Raw genomic sequence first — 18,499 nt, 5'->3', positions numbered from 1 at the left:
GGATCACAGGTGTGCACCAGCACACCCCACTTAGGTTTAGCTTCCTTTGGTCAGTAGGACTCACTGGATTTTCTGAGGTCCTTACAAAGGCTCCGGAGCCTTACCCAGCCTTGGGCTCGTGCTCTCAGCAATATGTGCAGAGGACTGCCTTTCTGTAAAAGCACGCTTGGTCTCACAGTCTCTGACATTGTCCTGTCCGCATTTGCAGGGTCCATTCTTGCTATTCTCAATGGAGAGTGAAAACACCGATTCATAATGAAAACCAGCCCCCGACGGCCACTGATTCTCAAAAGACGAAGGCTGCCCCTTCCGGTTCAAAATGTTCCGTGTGAACCGCCAAAGGAGGAACCTGGGAGACGCCCAGCCCAAGAGGAGCCTAGCCAAGCACAGGCCTCCCAGGAGGTGGCAGAGTCCAGCTCTTGCAAGTTTCCAGCTGGGATCAAGATTATTAACCATCCCACCATGCCCAACACGCAAGTGGTGGCCATCCCCAGCAACGCGGACATCCAGAGCATCATCACGGCGCTGACCGCCAGAGGGAAGGAAAGCGGCAGCGCTGGGCCCAACAAATTCATCCTCATCAGCTGTGGGGGAGCCCCCACTCACGCTCCAGGGGCCCAGCCACAAACCCAAACCGGCAGTGATGCCAAGAGGACAGACGCCATCACCAAGACGTTGGGGCCCAAGCCTGCAGCTAGGGCTGCGACTGTCCCTCGGCAACCTGGAGCCCCTCTGGGGCAGAGACTGGAGAGCTGTGGTATGTGGTCTGCAATGTTAAGGGGTCAGGGGCCTGGCCTTTCCTCTCTGGTGGCAAGGTCCACAGTTGGTCGTGTTGATAGCTGCACAGACAGGCATCTAGGCTGCACCCGGGGAAAGTCTCGGCTTTCTTCATCCTGAAAACTTTTGAGAACTTTAGGCAGATCCTCTGGGCACTGTTGAAAGGGTTGCAATTATAATTTAGCATATGTTTGCTCATTTATTTATTTATTTATTTATTTATTTATTGTATGTGGTACTGGGAATTGAACACAGATGCATTCTACCTCTGAGCTATATCCCCAGACCTATTATTATTATTATTATTATTGTTGTTGTTGTTATTATTATTATTATTATTATTATTATTATTATTATGAAACAAGGTCTCACTAAGTTGTGGAGGGCCTAAGTAGCTGAGGCTGGCTTTGAGCCTGTGATCCTCCTGTCTCAGTCTCCCATGTACTGGGATTACAAGCATGCACCATTATGCCCAGCTTCATTTTATTTATTTATTTAATTTATTTATTTTGTGGTACTGGGAATTGAACCCAGGGACATTCTACTTCCAATCTGTACACCCAGCCCTATTTTATTTTTTTATTTTGAAACAGGGTCTCACTAGGTTGATGGGAATCTTGCTACTTGCTGAAGCTGTCCTCAAACCTGTGATCCTCCTGTCTCAGCCTCCCAAGTACAAGAATTACAAGTGTGGGCCACCACACCAGGCTGCCATTTTATTTTATTTTGATACTTACCCAGGGACAATTTACTACTGAGCTAGCTACACCACCAGCCATTTTTTAAGTCAAGATTTCCTTAAGTTGCCAAGGTTGGCTTTGAACTTGAGATCCTCCTGCCTCAAACTCCCCAGTTGCTGAGAATAATTTAGCATTTCTATTGTCTTTTTTATATTCAAGAAGGATTTATTATTTTGGTTTATTTCCATTGACCATCTAAGAATATTTGGGAGGGAGTATTAGGGATTGAACCCAGAGGCATTCTACCTCTGAGCTATATACATTGGGTCCCTTCTTTAAATTTTTTATTTTGAAAAGCATCTCACTAAGTTGCTGAAACTAGCCTTGAATCTATGACCCTCCTATTTCAGCCTCGTACTGAGATTATATGCGTGTACCACCCCCCAGCGTCTCCATCTTTTTTTTTTTTTTTTTTTCAGGTGGTACTGGAGCTTGAACCCAGGGACAGTCTACCTCTCAGCTACACTCCCAGCCCTATTTTATTTTTTATTTTGAAACAAGATCTTGCTAGGTTGCTGAGAGTCTTGCTAAATTGCTCAGGCTGGTCGTGGGCCTGTAATCCTCCTGTCTTAGCCTCCCAGATACTAGGATTACCAGTGTGCGCCACCACACCTGGCTTCCACTTGTCATCTTAAAGGAGCTAACTGCAACATGAAGAAGAAAAATCACTCTTTGGGTTATTGATGTTAAACATCTGGATTGTAAGCTTGCCTTGACTAATGTCTAAGGTCCACTGTGGCTTATATTGAAATGCAACTTGACTGTGCTCCTGAATTACTTCCAAAATTCATAGAGGAACAAAGTCACACAGAGCTACAGTAGACTCAGCATGTGCTCCCTGTCCCTAAGGGCTCAGGTCTTGGAGAGTTGATCCCTAGACACCAATTTGTATTTTGTTTGTTTGCGGGTCTGGGGATGGAACCCAGGGTCATTCAACCTCCAAATCCTACTCCTCCTGCTTTATTTATTTATTTTTGCGGGTCTGGGGATGCAACCCAGAGGCATTCGACCCCCGAGCTACACCCCCTGCCCAATTTTTTATTCTTTATTTTGAAACAGGGTGTCACTGAGTTGCGGAGGGCCTCACTTAGTAGCTAAGGCTGTCCGCGAACCGCGATCCTCCGGTCTCAGCCTCCCGAATGCTGGGGTTACAAGCGTGCGCCACCACGCCTGGCTCCCCCTGTTGTATTTTTTATTCTTTATTTTGAAACAGGGTCTCACTAAGTTGCTGAGGGCCTCACCAAGTAGCTGAGGCTGTCCGCGAACCGCGATCCTCCGGTCTCAGCCTCCCGAATGCTGGGATTACAAGCATGCGCCACCACGCCTGGCTCCCCCTGTTGTATTTTTTATTCTTTATTTTGAAACAGGGTCTCACTAAGTTGCTGAGGGCCTCACCAAGTAGCTGAGGCTGTCTGCGAACCGCGATCCTCCGGTCTCACCCTCCCGAATGCTGGGATTACAAGTGTGCGCCATCACGCCTGGCTCCTAGCCACCAATTTGGATGGGGCTACTAGGCATCTTCTCGGACAGCTAAGTGAGCCTTGGATTGTTTCCCCTTCAGCTGGCGGAGAGGCAGCAGGCTGCACTCTGGACAACAGCTTAACCAATATCCAGTGGCTGGGAAAGATGAGTTCCGACGGGCTGAGCTCCTGCAGCATCAAGCAAGAGATGGAGGAAAAGGAAAATTGTCACCCGGAACACTCTCAGGTTAAGGTGAACTGCTCTGTCGCTCGCTAGGGGAGTCAGAGGCAATAAAGGGAATTGGATGGAGTGGCTCGCAGGAGCCGATTTCCAAGTTCTGGCTTACGCACTGCATTTAGTGCTATTCTGTGTAACTTGAGCTGCTTTTCTGCCTGGATCTTACTCTTCCCCCATCTGTGAAATTTCCTTCAGGGCAGATTCCCTTGGCTGCTCACTCTGTTCCTCTGAGCACTGAGGTTAGTATTCTGCCCTTAGTAGGTATTTGGGAAATGATTAACAGATCTTAGTTTAGGAAGTCTCTCTCTCTTTTTTTTTTTTTTTTTGGTGGCACTGGAGAGTGAACCCAGAGGCATTCTACCCTTGAGTTATACCCTCAGACCTTTATTACACCTTTATTGTTTAATTTGAAACAGGCTCTTGCTATGTTGATGAGACTCTCACTACTTGCTGAGGCTGTCCTTGAACTTACCATCTTCCTGTCTCAGCCTCCCAAGTACTGAGATCACAGGTGCGTGCCACTGCACTTGGCTAACTCTTGTGTGTGTGTGGTACTGGGGCTTGAACTCAAAGGCATTTGTATCTCTGAGCTATACTACCAACACCATTTTATTTTTTATTTTGAAACAGAGTCTCACTAAATTGTGGAGGGCCTCACTAAGTAGCTGAGGCTGGCTGTGAATCTGTGATCCTCCTGTCTCAGTCTCCCAAGTACTGGTCTCAGTCTCCCAAGTACTGGGATTACAGGTGTGATCCACCATACCCAGCTCTCTCTTGGACTTTAAAGAGGCATCCCTGAGGCCAGGCTTGGTGGCACATGCTTATAATCCCAGTACTTGGGGAGGCTCAGACAGGAGGATCACAGGCTCCTGGCTAGCCTTAGCAACTTAGTGAGAACCTCTGCAACTTAGTGAGACCTTGTTTCAAAATAGGTCTGGGAGAGCCGGGCGTGGTGGCGCACACTTGTAATCCCCTCGCTTGGGAGGCTGAGACAGGAGGATCGCACAGGTTCGAAGCCAGCCTCGGCTACTTAGTGAGGCTTTCAGCAACTTAGTGAGACCCTGTTTCCAAATAAAATATAAAATGGGTCTGGGAATATAGCCTGGAGGTAGAAAGCCTCTGGGTTCCACCCCCAGTACCACTTAAAAAAAAAAAAAAAAAAAAAAAAAAAAAGGTCTGGAGTGTAGCCCGAAGGTAGAAAACCTCTGGGTTCCATCCCCAGCACCATACACACACAAAAAAATTATATATATTTTAAAAAGGCATCCTAACTATTAATTGAATACAGCATCTTTAACAAAATAGCACCCCCCCCCCCAGTACTGAGGATTGAACCCAGGGGCATTCTACCTCTGAGCTATACCGATGGTCCTGTTTTTCATTCTTTATTTTGAAACAGGGTCTCACTAAGTTGTAGAGGGCCTCACTAAGTAGCTGAAGCTGGTCACAAACCTAAGATCCTCCTATCTCAGCCTCTCAAGTACTAGGATTACAACCTATACCCCTAGCCTGATTTTGTAAATTTTATTTGGAAACAGTCTCACTAGGTTGCTGAGGGCCTCACTAAGTAGCTGAGGATGGCTTTCAACCTACGATCTTCCTGTCTCAACCTCCCAAGTAATGGGATTACAAGCGTGCACCACCATGCCTGCATTAACAAAATAATTTAATTAGAAGATATACTATAGCGCTGGGTGTGGTAGCGCACGCTTGTAATCCCTGCGCTTGGGAGGCGGAGACAGGAGGATCGCGCAGGTTCGAAGCCAGCCGCACTGGCTTAAGAGACCCTGTTTCCAAATAAAAATATAAAAAGTAGATGTCTGGGAGTGTAGCCTGGAGGTAGAAGGGTTTCCAGGAACCCCAGTACCACTAAAAAAAAGAAAAAAACAAAAAACACAGTGCTTTGAGAATCATAATATTGCCCCAACGAGAAAAACTCTACTGGAAAGAACTGGACTTTCTCTTATTATTGACTAACATCATCAACAGAATAATGACAGAGAAGCAGTTTCTTACTGGCTCGGGTCAAGACCAGATCATCTTTAAGATGCTTCCCAGTCCTAAAATCTTATTCCAGTATAGAACAGTGCTTACAGGTGCATTTGCTTCGAGGACCTCTATGGGATGAAGGTTTCTTGAGAGGATGTTCTCCAGGGGCTGGGGTGAGGTGGCTCCTGTGAGCTCTTCAGCCTCATTCCCTCTGCTCTCTCCCTTTGGCTCCTGGTGTCCCTCAGGTGGAGGAGCCCTCGGGGGCATCAGCGTCCTGGCAGGACTCTGTGTCTCAGCGGCCACCATACTCTTACATGGCCATGATACAGTTTGCCATCAACAGCACCGAGAGGAAGCGCATGACCCTAAAGGACATCTACACTTGGATTGAGGACCACTTCCCATATTTTAAGCACATTGCCAAGCCAGGCTGGAAGGTAACGTGTCCCATAACCACCAGGGTCAAGGTCACTGCATCCCGAGCCTGACTGTTTATCTCCGGTGCTGATCACACTGGACCTAGGCAAAAGCATCCACAGAAGATCTGCAGCCCCTTCATTCATTTCAGCCTAAGGCTTATGGAGAGACTTCAGTGGACACCAAGCCCACCTTTGTGCCGTACTGAACAGCAGTCCTGGGGTACCAGCCCCTGGGGTGGCTAAGTAGTTTTATGAAAAGATGTCTTTTTTAGCCAGGCACAGTGGCACACACCTGTAATCCCAGTACTTGCAAGGCTAAGGTAGGAGGATAGCAAGTTCTAGGCTAGCCTGGGCAATCTAGCAAGACCTTGGCTCAGTATAAAACTTTTATAAAAAAGAGCCGGGCGTGGTAGCTAAAGCTTGTAATCCCAGTACCTGGAAGGTTGAGACGTGTTTGAGCACAGCCTCAGCAAGTAGTGAGACTCTTGTCAACCTAGCGAGACCCTGTTTTAAAATAAAAATAAGATAGGATTAAGGGTGTAGTTCAGAGGTAGATTACCCCTGGGTTCAATCCCCAGTACCACACAAAAGTAAAATAAAATAACACAAAGAGCTGCGGTTAAGTAGGAGGCAGAAATTTCCGTGTTCAGTCCCTCTAACTGGTGACTAAACTCAGGGGCTCTCTACCACAGAACTACATCCCAGCCCCTTTCATTTTTTATGTTGAAACAGGATCTTGCTAGGTTGCTCAGGCTCTCTGGGAATGGGTGGGGGGGCCTCTGGCCCAGGCCTTCGGAGCCAGGAAGTGGCCAGGTCTTTACTTTATCACCAAACTAAAGCAGAGCACCAATCTTTATCTCCATGAAGAGATGGCCTTGTAGCTGGGGCATCAGCTACACCGTACGGAGTGTCAGGGGGAGAGCTGCCGACAGGCAGAGTTCCAAGGAGCCTAGACAAAGCCTGTGCTGGGCGCAGCGGAAGTGATGTTTCTGAAGCTGGAGTAGCCAATGACTGTTGCTTTCCTCTTTCAGAATTCCATTCGACACAACCTTTCCCTCCATGACATGTTTGTTCGAGAAACATCCGCCAATGGCAAGGTCTCCTTTTGGACCATTCACCCCAGTGCCAATCGCTACTTGACATTGGACCAGGTGTTTAAGGTGAGTGTCCTGGTTTTGTCTAAACAGAGCCAGCACTGGAGGCCATCATAGCCATCTCAAAGGAATGAGCTAGCCAGGCGTGGTGACGCACACTTAAGATCCCAGTACTTGGGAGGCCGAGACAAGAGGATTACATGTTTGCAGCCAGCCTCAGCTACTTAGTGAGGCCCTCTGCAACTTATACCCTGTTTTAAAAAAAAGAATAAAAAATAGGGCAGGGTAGGGTGTAGCTCAGAGGTAGAATGCCCCTGGGTTCAATCCCTAGTACCACACACCCCAAAAAAGGAATGAGCCCCTTCCTGTGATGTTCTTGATCGATCAGGGGAGAGTTGAGAAGCAGCCAGCCAGTTAGCAATATGCATAAAACTCACTGAATTATGTAGAGTTGACAAATACCAAATGCTAGACTGGGGCAGAGAAAGAACTGTTCTGATCCAAATTAGAGAACTCCCAGGGGCTATGTCCCTAACTCCCCTGTGAAACAGAGTTGCCCGGGATACTTGTTACAGTAGGGCTTTCCAGCCCCTTCTCTTAGGGCTCCTGATTCAGTGGGTCTGGGATAGGCCTAGGAATTTGTATTTTTCACAAGTATCTGAAATGATTAGTTCAGAGAAAGTCTGGGAAGCCTTGCTCTAAAAACACCCTTCTTGAGCTGAGGGCCCAGAAACCGAGCCATCAGAACATCTTTTCAGAAAGGAGCCATTGTTTGGGGACGTCTGGAGCTCTGACCGTCCTCCTGGGAGGGAGAGTTGTCCAGGGTGTCCCTCGGCCTCTGTGAGGAATGGGTTTCTTCCCAGTCCGCTCTGACGGACCACATTGGTGGTAACTTCATCTTATTTCTCTCCCACACTGCCTGGCCGCCGTCAGCCACTGGACCCAGGGTCTCCACAATCGCCCGAGCACTTGGACTCAGTAAGGTTCTTTCCTTCTGGCTCGGGGCTTGGCCTTGTTTTCTTTCGCTGCTCAGCATGGCTTCCGTGGGCAGAGACGAGCTGTGATACGGAGAAGGGATCTACAGCTGTGTGCCTGGTAGCCCTCACAAGCTCCCGGAAGCTGCGGGCACATGCTTGCATCTCCCTGTCCGCGGGCATCACAGATGCGCACTGGGCAGAGCAGGGCACGGCAGGAGAGCAGGGCATAGGCCTTGCTTTCCTTTGCCACTCGGCTGCATGCCTTAGCATCCCCGTGGGCGGCACGGACGTGTGGGTGAGGTGCTAGGAGCATCCTGCCACCGTTATGTCTGTCTGCGTTCACCTGTCCCCTAAGCACGGCTGAGAGATTGTGCTCGTCTGCCTCCATCCCCTCAGGTCGGCTTTTGCTTTCTGGGCTTTCAGCTGCCTCAGGTGCACCAGCTCAAGCTGGTGGGGTTCCGCTGTTTCCCTGGCCTTATTAACCCAGGTCTCCTTCTTTTCCTGTCTGCCCCAAGCAGCAGCAGAAACGGCCCAATCCTGACCTCCGGCAGAATGTGACCATCAAAGCTGAACTCCCCTTGGGCGCACGTGAGTGTGGCCGAGTGGCCTCAGGCCCGAGCCTTGCTGTGGGACGAATCTTAGGGAACCCGATTCCAGGAGTCTGTTCTCAGTTCTTTCTCTGCCCCAGTCTAGCATTTGGACCTGGGCCCAGTAGAAGGAGAGCAAAGCTCCTGGGACTGAGCAGGGATGGACCCCTGTCTCTCCTGCTCCTGATGGCGCCTGTTTCCTCCTAGGGCGGAAGATGAAGCCACTGCTACCACGGGTCAGTTCGTACCTGGTGCCCATCCAGTTCCCAGTGAACCAGTCGCTGGTGCTGCAGCCCTCGGTGAAGGTGCCACTGCCCCTGGCGGCTTCCCTCATGAGCTCAGAGCTGGCCCGCCACAGCAAGCGAGTCCGCATTGCCCCCAAGGTGAGCTTTTTGTGTTTCCCCATGGAGATGCTAATCAAAGTGTGAAGCCCACGGCTTGCAAAGCCCTTGATGATAAGTGTTCCTTGAGAAGCTTGTGGATGGAGTTTTGTAGAGAAGGCATAAAAACAGGGAAATTAGATAGCATTATAAGAGCAAAAAAAGGAATTTGGATTAGGATGTAAGTGGCAGCAGAAGAGATATTTGATGAGTTTGTAAGAATGCAGACAAGCCAGGAATGGTGGCGTACCTGTTATCCCAGTCCTTGGGAGGCTGAGACAAGAGGATCACAGGTTCACGGCTTGTGGCCAGCCTCAGCAACTAATCGGGACTCTCTGCAAATTAGAGAGACCCAGTTTCTGAATAATAAATAAAAAAGGGCTAGGGGTATAACTAGGAGGTAAAATGCCCCTGGGTTTAGGTTTAATCCCTAGTACCACCACCAAAAAACAACCCCTGGGCTCCATCCCCAGTACCACAAAAAAATAAAAATAAAATAGGGCTATAAAAATAAAATAGAGATAGGATACCCCTGGGTTTAATCTCAGTACCACAAAAACAACAAGAAAATTTGTTTATCCAGGTGTGGTGGCAAATGCTTATAATCCCAGTACTTAGGATGCTGAGACAGGATGGTCATGGGTTCAAGACCAGCCAGTGAGCTCCTGTTTCAAAATAAAGAATAAAAAATAGGAGATGGGCATGGTGGCACACACTTAAAATCTCAGCATTTGGGAGGCTGAGACCGGAGGATCATGGTTTGTGGATAGCCTCAGCTACTTAGTGAGGCCCTCCGCAACTTAGTGAGACCCTGTTTCAAAATAATAAAAATAGGGCTGGAGCTGTAGCTTGGAGGTAGAATGCCCTCAGGTTTCATCCCCAGTACCGCAAAACAAACAAGCAAAATAGGACTGGGGTATAGCTTAGAAAAATGCTCCTAGCTGGGCATGGTGCCACATGCTTATAATCCCAGTTTGCAGCCAGCCTCAGCTACTTAGTCACTCTGCAACTTAAAAATAAGGCTGGGCTATAGCTTGGAGGTAGAATGCCCCTGGGTTCAATCCCACTACCGCAAAAAAAAAAAAAAAGAAGAAAAATGTCCCTGGATTCAATCCCTAGTACCAAAAAAATGATAATATATATTATACATAAAATTATAAATATCATTTTGTGCGTGGGGGGGTGCATACATGTGTGTGCTGAGGATTGAACCCAGCACCTCCAGCATGGTAAGTACACAGTCTACCACTGAGCTATACCCCCAACCCTAGTTTTGTTTTTTGCAGTACTAAGGATGAACTCAGGAACGCTCTACCATTGACCTATACCTCTAGCCCTATTTATTTTATTTTGTACTGGGAATTGAACGCAGATGCGTTCTACACCTCTAAACTCTACCCCCAGCCCAATTTATTTATTTGGAAACAGGGTCTCACTAGATTTCTGAGAGTCTCACTAAATTGCCAGGGCTGGCTTTGAATATGCAATCCTCCTGTCTTAGCTTACTAAGTACTTGGATTATAAGAGTGTGTTACTATGGCCGGATGTGGTGGCTCACACCTGTAATCCCAGAACTTGGGAGGTTGAGACAGAAGGATCACAGGTTCGCGGCCAGCCTCAGCTACTTAGTGAGGCCCTCTGCAACTTAGTGAGACCCTGTTTCAAAATAAAGAATAAAAAATAGGGCAGGGGGTGTAGCTTGGAGGTCGAATGCCCCTGGGTTCCATCACCAGACCCACAAAAAGTAAATAAATAAAAATAAACAATAAAAAAAATAATAGGGGCCGGGCATGGTGGCACATGCTTGTAATCCCAGCATTCAGGAGGCCGAGACCAGAGGATCGTGGTTTGCAGAGAGCCTCAGCTACTTAGTGAGGCTTGCAACTCAGTGAGACCCTGTTTCAAAAAATAAAATGACTAAAAAATAAGGCTGGGGGTATAGCTCAGAGGTATAATGCCACTGGATTCCATCCCCAGTACTGGAAAAAATAAATAAAAAATAGGGCTGAGGGTGTAGCTCAGAGGGAGAATGCCTCTGGGTTCAATATCCAGTACCACAAAAAAAGTGTACTACCATGCCCAGCTCCTTTTTATTTGTTTGTTTATTTATTGCAGTACTGGGAACTGAACCCAGGGGCATTCTACCTCTGAGCTATACCCCCAGCTCTATATTTTTTCCCCCCAGTGGTACTGGGGATTGAAACCAGAGGCATTCTACCTTTACACTACACCCCCAGCCTGATTTTATTTTTTATTTGGAAACCGGGTCTCACTAGGTTGATGAGAGTCTCACTACTTGCTGAGGCTGTCGTCAAACCTGCAATTCTCCTCTCAACCTCCTAAGTACAGGGATTATAGGCAAGTACCACCACCCTATTTTTTCTTTTTCTTTTTCTTTTTTTTTTTTTTTTTTTTTTGTGTGTGTGTGTGTGTTAACTGGGGATTGAACCCAGGAGCATTCTACCTCCAAGCTACATCCCAACCCCAGTTTTTATTCTTTATTTTGAAACAGGATCTCACAAAGTTGCGGAGGGCCTCACTAAGTAGCTGAGGCTGGCCATGAACCTTTATCCTCCTGTCTCAGCCTCTCAAGTGCTGGAATTGCAAGAGTGTGCCATCACTCCCAGCTTCCTTTTTTTATTAATTAATTAATTTATTTTTGGTGGTACTGGAGTTCCTGGAAACCCTTCTATCTCCGGGCTGTACTCCCAGACCTATTTTATATTTTTATTTGGAAACAGGGTCTCACTAAGTTGCTGAAAGCCTCACTAAGTAGCTGAGGCTGGCTTTGAACCTGTGCGATCCTCCTGTCTCAGCCTCCCAAGCATGGGGATTACAAGCGTGCGCCACCACGCCCGGCATCCCCCAGCTTACATTTTATTTTGAGACAGGATCTTAGTAAGTTGCCCAGGCCAGCCTAAAATTTACAATCCTCCTCCTTCAGCCCCCTTAGTCACTGGGATTACAAGTATGCACCACCATGCACAGCTACATCAGTCCTTGTCTAACTCAACAAGACCTCACAGAAGCTGGCCGCAATAGTGCACACCTGTAATCTTAGTTCCTCGGGAAGCTGAGGGGAAAAAAAAAAAAAATCACAAGTTTGAGGCCAGCCTGGACAATTTAGCTAGACTCTGTCTCAAAATAGAAGGAAAAAACCGAGCGTGGTGGCACAGGCTTGTAATTCAAGTAGGAGGCTGAGACAGGAGGATCTAAGGTTCACTGCCAGCCTCAGCTACTTAGGCCATCCACAACTTAGTGAGACCCTATTTCAAAATAAAGAATAAAAAAAATAAGACTAGGGTGTAGCTTGGAGGTAGAAGGTCTCTGAGTTCAATGCCCAGTACCACAATAGTAATAATAATAATAATAATAATAATAATAATAATAATAACTATTATTATTATTATTATTATTAGAGGGCTTGTCCAGGATATAGGAGTCTCTCAGTATGGCAAAACAAAACAAAAGACCTCATGGAAGCCCTTCCAAGCCACAGAATAGTTCTAATTCTTTGTTTTATTTTGTTGGTGATACTGAAAATTGAACCCAGAGGCATTTTACCTCTGAGTGAAAGTCCCGGCCTTTTATTATTATTTATTTATTTATTTTTTTTTTTTTTTTTTTGCGGGTCTGGGGATGGAACCCAGAGGCATTTGACTTCTGAGCTACACCCCCTGCCCTATTTTTTATTCTTTATTTTGAAACCGGGTCTCACCGAGTTGCAGAGGGCCTCACTAAGTAGGTGAGGCTGTCCACGAACCGCGATCCTCCGGTCTCAGCCTCCCGAATGCTGGGATCACAAACGTGCGCCCCCACGCCCGGCTTCTGGCCTTTTATTTTTACAATCCTATTTTCTTGGCCTGTCAAGTGTGGGAGCACAGGCATGCACTACCACACCCAGCCTAATTCATTATTTATTTATTCATTTATTTATGGTACTAGGGATTGAACCCAAGGCGTTCTATCTCTGAGCTATACTCCAACACTATTTTTATTTTTTTTTCTTTGTGTGTGTGTGTGTGTGTGTGTGTGTGTGTGTGTGTGTGTGTGTGTTATTGGGGATGGAACCCAGGGGCCTTCTACCTCCATACTACACTTCGAGACTTATTTTATATATATTTGGAAACAGGGTCTTACTAAGTTGCTGAGAGCCTCACTAAGCTGCTGAGGCTGGCTTCAAACCTGTGATCCTCCTGTCTCAGCCTCCCAAGTACTGGGATTACAAGTGTGCACCACCACTCCTGGCTCTTTTTTTTTTTTTTTTTTTGGTGGTACTGGGGTTCCTGGAAGCCCTTCTACCTCCGGGCTACACTCCCAGACCTATTTTTACATTTTTTATTTGGAAACAGGGTCTCCTAAGCCAGCGCACGTGACTGGCTTCGAACCTGCACAATCCTCCTGTCTCTGCCTCCCAAGTGCGGGGATTACAAGCGTGCGCCACCACGCCCGGCCTCCTGGCTCATTTTTATTTTGAAAAAGGGTCTTGCTAGGTTGATGTGGCATGAGCTACCACACCCAGCTTATGGGTATCTTTTGATTCTGGGTTTTTGCTCTACCAACAACACTGCAATAAATATCTTTGCAAGGATCTTTCTGGCTAGTGCTTTTGTGTCTGGGATATAGTTCCAGAGGTGAGATTGTTGAGTGAAAACATTTAAAATTTTACTACATATTACTAGATTGTGTTAAAAAAAAAATAGAGCCATGATAATTCACATTCCAACCAGCAATATATGATAAGATCTGTGTCTCTGACAATTGGTATTATCAGTCATTTAGTACTGGCCCATCTAAGGCTGGGCTGCAGCTCAGTGATGAAGTGCTTGCCTAGCATGAACAAGGCCCTGGGCTGGATCCTCAGCACTGTAAGTTAATATCTGCCAGCTTAATGTATGGAAGCGATGTCTCTGTCTAATTTTATCTTTCTTTGTCAGTAAGATTGAGCACCTTATCGCTATATTTGGTCACTTGGAATTGTCTTCTCTGAATTGCCTATTTATGGACATTCCTCGGTTTTCTATAGGGTCTTTTTATTAGTGTGGGAAAGCTCATTGTTATCAGAATCTTAACCTCTGTCTTTTATGTTTAAGATATTTTTTTGCCGGGCGTAGTGGTGCACGCTTGTAATCCTAGTACTTGGGAGGCTGAGACAGGAGGATTGTGGGTTCCTTGCAAGCCTCAGCTACTTAGAGAAGTCCTCCACAACTTAGTGAGATCCTGTTTCAAAATAAAGAATAAAAAATAGGGCTGAGAAGCCGGGTGTGGTGGCGCACGCTTGTAATCCCCGCACTTGGGAGGCTGAGACAGGAGGATCGCACAGGTTCGAAGCCAGCCTCAGCCACTTAGTGAGGCTCTCAGCAACTTAGTGAGACCCTGTTTCCAAGTAAAATATAAAATGGGTCTGGGAGTGTAGCCTGGAGGTAGAAAGCCTCTGGGTTCCACCCCCAGTACCACCAAAAAAAAAATAAAAAATAGGGCTGAGAGTGTAGCTCAGGAGTCAAATGCTCCTAGGTTCAATCCCTAAACTCCCTCCCCCATCAAAAAAAATAAAAGCTATGCTAGAGTTCTTGGTTTAGCATGCCCAAGGCCCTTTGTTCCATCCCCAGCACCAAAAGTATACATATGTGTATGCATGTATCTATATGTATGTATGTATGTATGTATGTATGTATTATTATTATTTTTTTTTTTTGCAGGTCTGGGGATGGAACCCAGGGGCATTCAACCTCCGAGCTACACCCCCTGCCCTATTTTTTAGTCTTTATTTTGAAACCGGGTCTCACTGAGTTGCAGAGGGCCTCACTAAGTAGCCGAGGCTGTCCGCAAACCGCGATCCTCCAGGTCTCAGCCTCCCGAATGCTGGGATTACAAGCATGCGCCACCACGCCCAGCTGTATGTATTTTTTTTTATACTGGGGGTGGAATCCAGGGGCATTCTACTTCTGAGTGACACACCCTTCCCTTTTTTATCTTTTATTTTGACACAGGGTTTTACTAAGTTGCTGAGGACCTCACTAAGTTGCTGGGGCTGGACTCAAACCCTAGATCCTCCTGTCTCAGCCTCCCAAGAACAGAAATTACAAGTGTACACGAGCACGCTCGGCCCCCAGCCCTTTTTATTTCGAAGCAGAGTTGCAGATGGCCTTACTAAATGGCTACAGTTGGCCTCAAAGCTGCATCCTCCTGTTTCCGTCTCCTAAGTACTAAAATTACAAACATATGCCACCACACCCAGTTATACATATTAATTAAAAATAATAAGCTGAGGCTGGTGGATCACAGGTTTTTAGCTAGCCTTAGCTACTTTGTGAGGCTCTCTACAACTTAGTGAGACCCTGTTTCAAAATAAAGAATAAAAAATAGGGCTGAGGGTGTAGCTCAGAGATAGATATCGTGGATTCAATCCCCAATGCAATAAGTGAGTAAGGTAATAAAAAGGTAAGAGGGAAGCCAGGCGCGGTGGCACACACTTGTAATCCCAGCATTTGGGAGGCTGAGACAGGAGGATCACGATTTGCAGACAGCCTCAGCTACTTAGTGAGGCCTTTTGGAAATCAGTGAGACTCTGTTTCAAATTAAGAATAAAAAATAGGATATGGGTGTGGTGGCACACGCTTATAATCCCAGTATTTGGGAGGCTGAGACCGGAGGATTGAGGTTTGTGAACAGCCTCAGCTATTTAGGCCCTCCGCAATTTAGTGAGACCCTGTTTAAAAATAATAAAAATAGGCCTGTTTAAAAATAATAAAAATAGGCAGGTGTGGTGGCACATGCTTATAATCCCAGCATTTGGGAAGCTGAGACCAGAGGATCACATTTCGCGGACAGCCTCAGCTATTTAGTGAGGCCCTCTGTAACTTAGTGAGACCCTGTTTCAAAATAAAGAATAAAAAACAGGGCAGGGAGTGTAGCTTGGAGGTCGAATGCCCCTGGGTTTCATCCCTAGACGCACTAAAAATAAAAATATAGGTTAGCTCGCCGGACATGGTGGCACATGCTTGTAATCCCCGTGCTTGGGAGGCAGAGACAGGAGGATCGCGCAGGTTCGAAGCCTGCCGCTGGCTTAGGAGACCCTGTTTCCAAATAAAAATGTAAAAATAGGTCTGGTAGTGTAGCCTGGAGGTAGAAGGTCTCCCAGGAACCCCAGTACCACCAAAAAAATAAATAAAATAGAGGTTAGCTCTGAGGTAGAATACCCCTGGGTTCCTTCCCCAGCACTACCAAAAATAAATAAATAAATAAATAAATAAATAAATAAACAAATATAATGGCAAGGGGGTCAGAACCAGTATGTGGCTCACTGTGGTCGTGGCTCCAGGCCCTTCCTGGTGACAGTGGTTAAGTCAGTCTTTCTACCTTGCCTCTGCTTCCCTTTCAGCTGCTGCTGGCTGAGGAGGGCATAGCCCCTCTTCCTGCTGCAGGAACAGTGAAGGAGGAGAAGCCCCTGCTTGAGGAAGGGCTGTTACCATTGCTTCCAGTTCAGTCCATCAAGGAGGAAGAAACCCAGCCTGAGGAGGACATGCCACACTTAGCAAGACCCATCAAAGTGGAGAGCCCTCCCCTGGAAGAGTGGCCTTCCCCATTCCCATCTTTCAAAGAGGAGCTGTCTCACTCCTGGGAGGACTCGTCCTGCTCTCCCACCCCAAGATCCAAGAAGTCCTATACAGGGCTCAAGTCCCCAGCCCGGTGTGTCTCAGAAATGCTCGTGATTAAACGAAGGGAGAGGAGAGAGATGAGCCGGTCTCGACGGAAACAGCACCTGCTGCCGCCCTGTCTGGATGAGCCCGAGCTGGTCTTCTCGGAGGGCCCCAGCACGTCCCGGCGGGCCGCGGGGCCCCCTGTCCCCGCAGAGTCCTCGCAGCCCGTCTCCCACCTTGGCTGTCCCCAGGAGGAGGGAGGACCTTTCAAGACCCCCATTAAGGAGACGCTGCCGATTTCCTCCACTCCCAGCAAATCTGTCCTCCCCAGAACCCCGGAGTCCTGGAGGCTCACACCCCCAGCCAAAGTCGGGGGCCTAGATTTCAGCCCAGTACGAACCCCTCAGGGTGCATTTGGCTCCCTCCCGGACTCCTTGGGGCTGATGGATCTGAGCACCACACCCCTGAAAAGTGTCCCCCTCTTCGACTTACCCCGAGAGCTCCTCGGTGCAGAACCCTTTGACCTCACCTCTGACCCCTTTGGCAGCTCTTCTCCCTCAGATCTGGAGGTCCCCAAGCCAGGCTCCCCGGAGCCACAGGTTTCCAGCCTTTCAGCCAACCGTTCTTTGACAGAAGGCCTGGTTCTGGACACAATGAATGACAGCCTCAGCAAGATCCTGCTGGACATCAACTTCCCTGGCCTGGAGGAGGACCCGCTGGGCCCTGACAGCATTAACTGGTCTCAGTTCATTCCAGAGCTGCGGTAGAGGCTGGACTTGGCCTAGCCTGCACTCAGGCTGTCCGCCACTCCGGGCGCTTGTGTGGCTGGGCAGGCCATACTCGCTGCACCCCTGGCCCTCCGAGGGAGGGCAGCAGGCAGGGACCGTGCTGCTCCTCGAAGCTCCCTGGCCTGATTATGCCCAGCCCCCCCTTAGCCGCTGCTGGACCTTTGCGAGCAGCAGGGTCTTGGTAACTAGTCTCTGTGCCACCGTATGCTCTTTGAGAGACTCTGACTCCTCTGTTCTCCTGGAAGCTGAAGGGTGTTAGTGGCAAAACCAACGGGGAGCAGGGTTAGGAACTCCCCAGACCCTTTCCGTTCTGTGCTCAGCAGTCTATGGCCTTCCCTAGTCCTTAGAGAGGGGCCCTTGTAAATAGTGTAAATTCTCCAGATTATCCTCTAACTATAAATGTAAGCTTATTTCCTTAGATCATTATCTAGAGACTGCCAGAGGTGGGCAGGCCGACGGCTGCAGCTTGCTTCTGTGCCTTGCTCTGGGACCTAGAGAAGGCGAGGGGCCGCGGTGCACGGTCTCCCAGGCCTGAGGTTCCCAGCGCTGGGCCTCTCTGCGTGGGCACCCAGCCTGCTTGCCAGGGCCCCCTTATTTGCTCCCTCACCTGCCCGTGTTTCCAAGTCAGCTTTCCTGCAAGAAGAAATCCTGGTTAAGAAGGTCTCATATGGGGTCAAGAGTTGGATTGGGGTGGGAGAGGTGGCGGACAGATGTATCTGAAGCAGTGTTGAGTTCCCAGATGTGCCCCCGTTAGGTGTTTCTCTGAAAATGTCCCTAATCATGCCGGGGAGACTGGCTCTGATGAGAACTCAGGCAGAGGCTCGCGAAGGTGGAGAGGCCCCTGGCCCGCCTGGCTTCCTTAGCTTGCATCTCAGCTTTGCAAAGAACCACCTTAGGCCTCAGCTGACTGCGCACATGTGAGCAACTCTGTAACACTACTGTAACTACCTGCTGAATAAAATCCAGGGTGGGACTGGCGATCTCTCGTCTGTTGGTGTCTGGAAGGGCTGGAAAACAAAGGGCTGGTGCTGGAGTAGGGACCAAAGAAGCCAGGCCTGCCACTGCCTGTGGGAACAGAGGGGCTCCATGTGAATTCCCTCCCTCCCACACCCTGCTCGGCACCTGCTCTGATGCAGAAATTCATGTTCCCAGTGCTGGCTCTGCACAGCCGACCTGTTTTCCTTGTTGTCTTGGGACTTCTGGACCTGGTGGGTGACTGAGGGCTTTGTTGGCTCTTCAGTAAGAACAGCAGGTTCAAGCCAGGCGTGGTGGCCACGCTTGTAATCCCAACATTCGGGAGGCTGAGACAGGAGGATTGTGGTTTGTGGACAGCCTCAGCTACTTAGACCCTCTGCAACTCAGTAAGACCCTGTTTCAAAATAAAGAATAAAGCCGGGCGTGGTGGCGCAC

At 48.1% G+C, this 18,499-nt stretch overlaps 1 protein-coding gene across 11 annotated transcripts; it reads left to right on the top strand.

Moving 5' to 3' along the window:
- Positions 1–255: 255 nt before the first annotated feature.
- On the top strand, positions 256–17,068 carry FOXM1 (forkhead box M1; the record flags this gene model as incomplete). 11 transcript variants are annotated; one of them, XM_080706097.1, is made up of 8 exons in its annotated part: positions 256–754; positions 3,079–3,230; positions 5,450–5,641; positions 6,655–6,783; positions 7,651–7,695; positions 8,213–8,282; positions 8,489–8,664; positions 16,043–17,068. In XM_080706097.1, 8 exons carry the CDS (start codon positions 256–258, stop codon positions 17,066–17,068), a joined length of 2,289 nt encoding a protein of 762 aa, XP_080562223.1. The 11 variants fall into 11 exon arrangements, with proteins under 11 accessions (XP_080562223.1, XP_080562222.1, XP_080562221.1 ...); XM_080706096.1 differs by having other exon boundaries at positions 8,210–8,282; XM_080706095.1 differs by having other exon boundaries at positions 256–757.
- Positions 17,069–18,499: the final 1,431 nt, after the last annotated feature.

The sequence above is a fragment of the Muscardinus avellanarius genome, assembly GCF_963383645.1.
Source record: "Muscardinus avellanarius genome assembly, chromosome: 11".
NCBI classification, from domain to species: Eukaryota; Metazoa; Chordata; class Mammalia; order Rodentia; family Gliridae; genus Muscardinus; species Muscardinus avellanarius.
The sequence above is the reverse complement of the archived record's forward strand: the minus strand, read 5'-3'. Positions and strand labels throughout refer to the sequence as shown.